This window comes from Prionailurus bengalensis, chromosome F2 (genome assembly GCF_016509475.1).
Source record: "Prionailurus bengalensis isolate Pbe53 chromosome F2, Fcat_Pben_1.1_paternal_pri, whole genome shotgun sequence".
Taxonomy (NCBI): Eukaryota; Metazoa; Chordata; class Mammalia; order Carnivora; family Felidae; genus Prionailurus; species Prionailurus bengalensis.
In genome coordinates this window covers 70291765-70300234 of record NC_057353.1, presented here as the reverse complement: position 1 = coordinate 70300234, position 8470 = coordinate 70291765, and the positions used below count along the sequence as shown (strand labels likewise).

Genomic DNA, 8470 nt, shown 5'->3' with positions numbered 1-8470 from the left:
TTGCTCTGTTTTGAGACCTTTCTCTAGCTTCATATACCTGAGAGGCAGGCCTAAACTCCGCAGCTGGGATGATTCCCTTCCCTCCCCACAGCCAAGCTCTGCATCGTTAAATTGTTTCCTGATAATTTGGAACAGGGAGTTGTTTTCCCAGTGAGGAACACTCTCTCCTATTCCGCCTGCTCGCCTGGACTGAGTGATTCAAATTAACACCTTCCTTGTTCTCAAGTGAGTTGCTCTAGAACTGCACTCCAGCCACAAAGGGACAAAGAATGAATCTTTTAAGATCGCCCCCGCTTTTGTAACACTTTGAACTATTGCACTTCTGTGGATTGTATCTCCCTTTGAATTTAGGGTATAGGGTGTGACTACATGAAACTATTAGGGTGGGACTTAGGATCCAAAACAAAGGATCCAGAAAAAGACATTAAGGGCTTGAATAAAGTATCTTAGAGTTCCGAACCACAGACAGTAATTATTTATTGATGTTTGGGTGGTGGTTGATGCTGGTGGTGGTGGATTAAAGTTCTAAAGAGAGTCCAGGATCTGAATCTACTCTGAGGCTGGAACGGCAAGATGATCAGAACAGCGATAGTAACTTCCATTCGCTTAAGTAGTCAATGTGCCAGTTCCTGGGTTTGCGAAGCCTTATAATTAATAATATCTCCATTTAAAAATGCCTTTTCATGTTCTAATGATAACCAGGTGTCATGAGTGTCCCTGTATCAGAGGTTGAAGGGGAGTTTGTAGTTTCCAAAATGACTCACGTGACGAGTAAATGTGTTTTATTTTATGATCTGAACAGTAGTTCTCCAAACTGGCTGTTTCCCAGGAGCAATGGGTGAATCTCATTTAACAAATGGCTAAGGTAGGAGCGAATGACTTGTGGGTTTCTCATAAACAAAACATGAGGGGCGTCTGGGTGGCTCAGTCGGTTAAGTGTCTGACTTTGGCTCAGGTTATGATCTTGCAGTCCTTGAGTTCGAGCCCCTATTAGGGCTCTGTGCTGACAGCCCAGAGCCTGGAGCCTGTTTCGGATTCTGTGTCTTCCTCTGTCTGCCCCTCCCCCACTTGCACTCTGTTTCTCTCTCAAAAATAAAGAAACACTAAAAAAAATTTTAAGAAACAATGAACAAAATAACGAAATGAAACACAACAAGCAAGAAAGGGGGAACTGATGTCCCACAGGTCCGGAATGTTGAAATTCACAGCACATAATCCGCTAGACTGGTGACTCCTGCGTGAGCAGCCAGTCTATTCCCACCGGCTTGTTTGACAGAGGAGGTCTAGCCTCATAACATAACCTGTGTTATGAGTGGACTCCTTGGGTTTGAATCTTGGCTCTACTGTTCACCATCAGTGGTCTTTGGGCACATGGAGGAGTCTTTCTGTGCCTCAGTTCCCCCTTCTACCAGAAGGAAGTCAACATTGGGCCGATTCCCGTCATGGGCTGCTGTGCAATTATTGTAAGGAAAATGCTTACAAGAATGCCTGGCACATTAAGTAGGTTAGTATGGTGATTAGTCAGTCCATCAGGCCCCAAGCCAAAAGCATTCTTGACCCCGGCACTTTAGACACAGGATGAGCTAAGGCATGATAGTGTTGTTTTTCAAAAAATGGGGGGTGGGGGTGGGGGTGGGGGTGACCTGGATTCAGTGTTTTACAGCATGGCCCCGTGGCTGCAGAGAAATTACAAAACCCCTCTACGCCCCTACATTTCACTGTTTGTAAAATAGGGTTAATAACTTGCCTCCCTCGCCTAGCATAGTAGGCAAGCAGGGGGCTGGTTCCTACCGTCTGGGTTTGAATGTAGCCTGGGAGTGGCATGGGTTAACCAAATGAAGTTTCTTCATCTTCCTCCCACCCCCCCCTCCCCGCAAACCTTACCCCCTTTGTATACTTAACTTTATCTTTAACCTCTGGCATCCCTTTGCCTTCTCACCAGCTTACTGCCTGTTCATTCTTCCAAGTAGCAACTCTGGCCCCTATCACAGATCTCCAGGAAGCATCTTATAACCCTCAGAATTTAAAAGACCTTAAGGACCCAGACCCATTTGAACAAAGCAAAGCCCTTGCCCTTTCAATAACTTCTTTCTCCATCTTTGTAAACTCATTCCCTTGAGGGCCAAATTCTGTTAATTGGAATTGATGAAAAGAAAATAGAAAAAAAAAGGCAAGAAAAACAAAACACTCACAACTTAAGATTTGGCTCAATTATATAATTGCCACGTATTTTATTTTTTCTAAAAACAATAGAAAAAATCAACTTTAAAAAGGAAAATGTACTTAAATAAAAAAAATTATGGTTTATAATACATGGTTTGAATTCTTGTATAACTGCTATAAACGTTTTATTAAAGTTATTTACATTTAATGGCCATATTTACACAGGAAAACGGGGTAAACTTGACACATTTTTTAAAAACAATTCTTAAATACAAATCTGTTAAAGGAAAACAAACAAACAAAAAGATGGCAAGCATAAAAAAATGTTCTTTTATGCCCAAAATTCCATTTGAGGCAGTTTACATTATGGCTAAACCTTTCAATCCTAAGACCCAGCCAAGGTTGTGAGGTTGCACTTGACCATGCATTTGAAACAAGTTCAGATATGAGGAGTTGCTACAGTTCTGTGAGAAGGAAGCTTTTTCCTTACTTTCCCTTAGTAACAAGTGAGAATTCACGAGCAACTCCAGTTCCTCCCTCTAATAGGTGGACTTATGCACAAGAGTTCCTTAGCTGTTCAAGTTTGTGTTTCAACTGTTCTCGTCGCTTCCTCAACAGGTCCTTTTCCGAAATGAGCTTTTGCTCCCCTGCTTGGACGGACAGGATGTACGCGGTGGCTTTTTTAAGGATAACCACCTTGGGGGCCTTTTCGTTGTTTTCCAACTCTGGGATCTGGTCGCGCAGGGCAAAAAAGCTCCGTTTCAGCTCGTTTCTCCTCTGGCGTTCCAAGACGTTGTGCGTCCGCCTCTTGTCATTCTCCTCCGTGTCCGAAGACCTGGGGCTGATACATTTGCGGTTGTTGCTGATCTGTTTCAGGACCCTGCCACTGTCCAACTTAGCCCTCTTGGCGGCTGGGTAGTCCTTCCTAGTGGAGGGGGGCGCTGCGTAATTGTGCTGATGGGTGGGCACGTGGCATCTCTTAAGGACCAGCGGGCTGTGAGGAGGTTTGCTGTGGCCTCCGGCAGAGGGTGACCCCGATTCCGACCTTTTGGCAGGGGGCTGCCTTTTCTCCACAGAAACGACATCAATTTCTTCTTCTTCCTCTTGTTCTTCCTCTTTAAGAAAGGAAAAAGAAAACGCGCGGGTTAGCGACGTGTCCTCACAGCAATCAAGGACCAGATTAAATTAATGCTATGCAAATATAAGGCGTTATCCTGTGAGAAAGGGCCCTGGCACAAAGTCATCCCTGGAGAACAAATTAGCCAATCAACCCAGCTCTTCTCGCGACGAAGGCAGAGTCAGAAAGGGAGAATGACAGCTGGGTTTACGGCACAGATGAGAAAATTACAATTTACCAGGATAAGACATCGATGCCAATTCTTACCTAAGACTTAATGAGGCTTTGGACACACCCAAAGCAAAGCACATTCCCAAGCACCTCCTCTTTTTAAGGGACTTTACCAAGAACCCTTCAGGTGTTGCAAATGATAGAGTCTCTTGGGTATGACTTTAGCAACTCCCTATTTTACTGGAAGGGCAAAAAGGAAAAAAAAAAATTCTTGCGGCTTTGCCAAAAGTTCTAGGGGTGGGGGGAGGAAAAAAGCCCAATTTTGGCAAGGATTTGCTTTTAAGTGTTCCAAACAGGCTGACCAGATCCCAGGCTCTTCAGCCCATCTAAAGCCACTGTCACTAGGTCATAGCGCCCGGGAGGCAGGCCGCTCTGCCTCTGTCCACTGCCCATCTTCATTTTTTTGTGGATCCTAGTCCAGGAAAACCCAAGAACTACTCAGAAGGGACGAGGGAAGCCATCCCTCCGCTCTCAGAGATCAATCCCCTCCTCTCCCGCCTCTCGCACACCCCCACCGCGGGGGCAATTAAAATGCTGAAGAAAACTAAGAGGGAGTGGATCGAGTTGCAAGATAAGCCAGAAGATTGAAAAACCCCAAAGAAATTCCTAAGGGGAGGGAGGGAGAGGAGGGGGCCGGCCACTGGGGCGGTCTTAGGAGAGGGGATGGGAGGAAACCCTAAAGCCCAGGGTTCCAGGATGAGCTCCCAGACCCTTCCAGATCTAGCATTTCCCTTCCCGAATAGAAGAAAAGAGAAAAGCCGGGGTCGGCAGAAGCGGCCAGTGGAATGAGCTGCCGAGGAAAACAGGAAGGGTACCCAGCCGCCCCCTCGGAAGGGCCGGGAGGGGCCCAGCTTACCAGAGTCGCTGCTGGTGGTGGGCGGTGTCTCCTCGTGGAGCGCCAGGGGCTCGGGGCTGGCCCGCGGGGAGGACTCCGCCGAGGAGAGCAGAGAGTCCGAGGACGGAGAGAAGGCGGCGGAGTCAGGGGAGGCGCAGGGCTTGGGCGAGCTGCTGTCGTTGAGCGGGTAGGGGAAGACCACGGAGGGGTCGATGCACTCGGAGGCGGCGGCGGTCAGGTCCTGCAGGTACAGGCTGGAGGTGGGGCAGCCTCCGGGCCCGCGGGCGGGGCTCGGGCTGCCGCTGTCTTTGCGCGCAGCCTGGTAGGAGGCCAGCTTCTCCGAGACGAGCTTGGCGGCGGCCGAGAAGCCGCTCCACATGCAGTCCTGGATGATGATGTTTTTGATGAAGGTCTCGTCGTCCGGGTCGCAGATGAAGCTCTGATTCACCATGTCTCCTCCCAGCAGCTCGGTCACCATCTCCAACTGGTCGGCCGTGGAAAAGCTGCCGCCGCCGCCGTCGTCGTCCCCCCGGGGGGAGAAGGACGCGAAGGCGACGTAGGAGGGCGAGCAGAGCCCCGAGCGGCGGCTCGGGGACAGCGGCGGGGTGGGCAGCAGCTCGAATTTCTTCCAGATATCCTCGCTGGGCGCCGGCGGCTGCAGCTCGCTCTGCTGCTGCTGCTGGTAGAAGTTCTCCTCCTCGTCGCAGTAGAAATAGGGCTGCACCGAGTCGTAGTCGAGGTCATAGTTCCTGTTGGCGAAGCTGACGTTGAGGGGCATCGCGGCAGCCTGCTGAAGGGGGCACACAAAGGGGGGGGGAGGTCTTGAGCGAAGGGGGGGTCTGGGGTGGGTGCTGCAGCCCCCGCGCAGCGCGCGCCCGGATGCCGAGCCGCTCCCCTTCCAGCGCGAGCCCCAGCCGGGGCCAGCGGCGGCGAAGGGCACCCCTCCCACCCCGTCCAGGTGGCCCCCTGCTATCTGGGACGCGCACGGTGAGCCAGCCGCGGAGCGCCGGCGGAGCTCGCGTCGGCGGGCAGCCCGCGACGCCGCCGCCGCCGCCGCCGAGCAATCGGAATCGGCTCTGGCCTCCTTAAGCGGCCAGAGGAGGCGGCGGCCGGGAACACAATCCGCCAAACCCGAAGGCGCAAAGTTTTGCGCCACCTGAAGGAGGAGGCGGGAGGCGCCGCGGCGGGAGCGGCTGCGCGTGCCCCCTCCCGCGCCGGGCCCCTCCGCGCCGCGCCCGTTCCCACTCGCGCCCTCACAGCGCTCCTTCCCCAGCCGGCGCCGCCGCCCCTCCCAGCACCCCCGCCCCGCCGCCCCTCCGTCCCCACTCCCAGCGCGTCCCCCTTCCTTCCTCGGCCGGCTTCTCTCCGCGTCTCTCGCCGGCTGGTGGGGCGAGCCTAGCTGCCGGCCGTAACAGCCCCCCCCCCATAAATAAAAGGGGGGTGTTAGATAATAACCGGGGCACCTCCCTTCAACACCCAGCACGGCGACGCAACTGCGCCAGAGCCCCTGCTGCGGTTCCGCGCCCGGAGCCGGGCGTCTTCCCCTCACCCGCCGAGGGTAGCAGCTGTTCTGGGAAAGCCCCGAGCCCCGCTCCCTGCCTTCCCTCCGCCACCTCAGGGGCGCGGGGACACCAGAGGGGGCGGGGGAGGTGGGTGCGGAGATCTGCCCTCGTTTCCCCCGAGTCCACGATTCAGGGAGAATCGGACCCATCCCTGCCCAGCGTCCCTTTTCCCTGCTCCCCGAGCCTCCTCAACACCAAGTCCGAACCAGCACCCCGGTAGACCAAGATCCCTAATTTTATTATTCTTTTAAAAAGCCAAATGCCAACTTCTTAAAAGGAGCAGGGGGCGAATGGTGAACGCCGCGGGGATCCGCGGGCGGGACGCGCCGCAGTGTCTGTCTCCGGCTGTCAGAAATGCGGTAAGCCGAAATTTAAATGCCCTTTCCGAGACGCGTAAAAGTCAGCGGCGGCGGAGCTCTCCGGCTCCCACACGCAATTTGTAATTCTTACTCCCAGGAGCTCGGGATGTACAGGGAGGGCTCTCTGCCCACCGCGAAGCGCGGCACTCCCTCCCCACCCCCCCCACCCCCGCTCCAAAAAATCAAAAGCAATCAATGCAATAAAGCAGGAATGTCCAACCGGTCGAGGGCAGCGTCAGTATACATGAGCAAAAATCTCTAAAGACGAGTTTCAAAAACGCACCGGTTTTCCCTCCCATCCTGACAAGCCACTCTACCCCATCCAGTTCTGGGTCGTCCTCACCCCACCCCGGAGCTACCACAACTACTCTGAGAAAAAGTGTCAATAGCGCAGGAATGGCAGAAAAGACCCCCGATTGGGGCATTCGACTTCGACTCGTCGCGGCATTAAAGCGGTGGGGCAAATAAATGAGAAGACAAATAGATCCGGGCGCTTACCGGGTTTTCCACTACCCGAAGGAAATCCAGCGTCCGAAAAGCGGCGAGGAGCGCCCTTTCAGAGGAGCGGGTCCCGGGCAGCGTAGGGGAGAAGTGTTTCCCCAAATAGGCGGACCGGAGAGTCGCGTTCTTGCTCGGGTGTTGTAAGTTCCAGGGAACAGTGTCCGCCCGCCGCAACCGGCAAAGTTTCGCGGGTGCGGCGGGGGGTTGCGCACTGCTGGCAGGGGGCGGCGGGCAGGGTGGGGTGGGCCGGAGGCGAAGCACCCTTTCACTCCGGATCTCCCTTCCCCGGGCGCCCGGAGCGCGACTCGGCTCGCTCGCCTCGCTCTGCTCTTCTACCCAGGCGGGCGCGCCCGCTCGCTCCCTCTGCCTCTTGCTAGGATTACTACAGAGAGTCAGATAAAGCCCCAAGAACCGGCTTTTATACGGAGCTAGGCACGATCCCTCCCCTCTGTTCTCTTTTTCCCGCCAAGCCCCTGAATAGCCCTGCCCTTCCCGAAGCCGGCAGGGCGCCAGGCAGCAGCCGGGGCGCGACGCCGGCGGCGGCAGCTGCGGCGGGGAGAGCGCAGCTCGGGGGTCCTCGACCGCGCAGACCCTCGCATATAAAGGGCCGGTGGGCGGGGATTCGCGAGAGAGGATCTTTTTTCTCTCTCCCCCGCCCTCCGCTTTGGGAGCCGGGGAGGGGCGCTTCTGCGGAGGACTGGCTGGGCGGGGGTGGGGGGGGGGAGGTTGGGGAGGAGACTCGGCCCTTTCTGCCTGGCACTCCAGTGCGCCGAGCGATCGGATGTAAACAGTCAGAGCGCAGCATGAATTAACTGCGCGCGCCTACCATTTTCTTTTGCTCCCGCTCAAACCCGCTGCCTTTCTCCGCTGCTCCTCCGGCGCAGCGCGCGGCTGGACAAACCGCATACTTGTCTTGCGTGCTTAAATCATCGCAGGCGGAACAGCTGAGCCTTCAACACGGAACACACCGTGTACCCACCGCCACGGCATGCACGTCCCGGGTGGACGGGCGCCTCCCGAAGGCTGGGGAAAGGGCAGCGTTTGGAAAATAAATCCCGCGAAGACGAGGGAAGAAGGGGTATTTATGGGCGCGCGCTCCAAGGGTGTGGGGTGTTAGTGTCGACGGGCACAAATAATAAGAGGTGTAAGGAGGAAAAGGATGCCTGGAATCTGAAAATAACTCAGCAGCCCACTGCCACGTATACTTGGGAGATTGCTTTATGAATAAACACCCATTGCATTTGTCGGGGGTGTTGTGCCTTATATGTGTACAGTTATCGATCGCGATTGGATACCTTCCACTCCGAATGAATCCCCCAATTTGCTGTCAAAGCAGCAGGCACCCCCCCCCCCCCAGCCCCCGCCCCGCCCACGCAGACCTACAGTGGGCTCGGCAGGAGCCGGCTTTTCCCCTAGGACGCGCTAATCCCTGAGATCTTTTCTGCGTGTTCCGGAACAGGGGTCTGGGCGGAGCGAGGTTGCGGGTGCGCGCGACTCGGGACCCTCCCCAGTCCTCTCCCCGCGGGTCTGCACCCGCAACACGCCCACCCCCCAACCCCCACGCCTCACTCTGCGAGTTCCCAATTCCGCAGCCAGCTTTCAGAAAAGAGGCAAATCCTCTTTGCGCCCCGTGGCGCCGGTTTGCACCAGTCTGGGGTTCCCATGTTTGGGGGAAATCAAAGGCGCCAGACGGGAGAATTTT

At 55.0% G+C, this 8470-nt stretch overlaps 1 protein-coding gene across 2 annotated transcripts; it reads right to left on the bottom strand.

The window, feature by feature from the left end:
• Window positions 1-2195: 2195 nt before the first annotated feature.
• Window positions 2196-7429, bottom strand: MYC (MYC proto-oncogene, bHLH transcription factor). 2 transcript variants are annotated; one of them, XM_043601753.1, is made up of 3 exons: window positions 6766-7429; window positions 4368-5136; window positions 2196-3278 (listed from the first exon to the last, which is right to left on the bottom strand). In XM_043601753.1, exons 2-3 carry the CDS (start codon window positions 5122-5124, stop codon window positions 2716-2718), a joined length of 1320 nt encoding a protein of 439 aa, XP_043457688.1. In that variant the 5' UTR covers window positions 5125-5136; window positions 6766-7429; the 3' UTR covers window positions 2196-2715. The 2 variants fall into 2 exon arrangements, with proteins under 2 accessions (XP_043457688.1, XP_043457689.1); XM_043601754.1 differs by having other exon boundaries at window positions 4368-5133; window positions 6766-7340.
• Between the last annotated feature and the right edge of the window lie 1041 nt (window positions 7430-8470).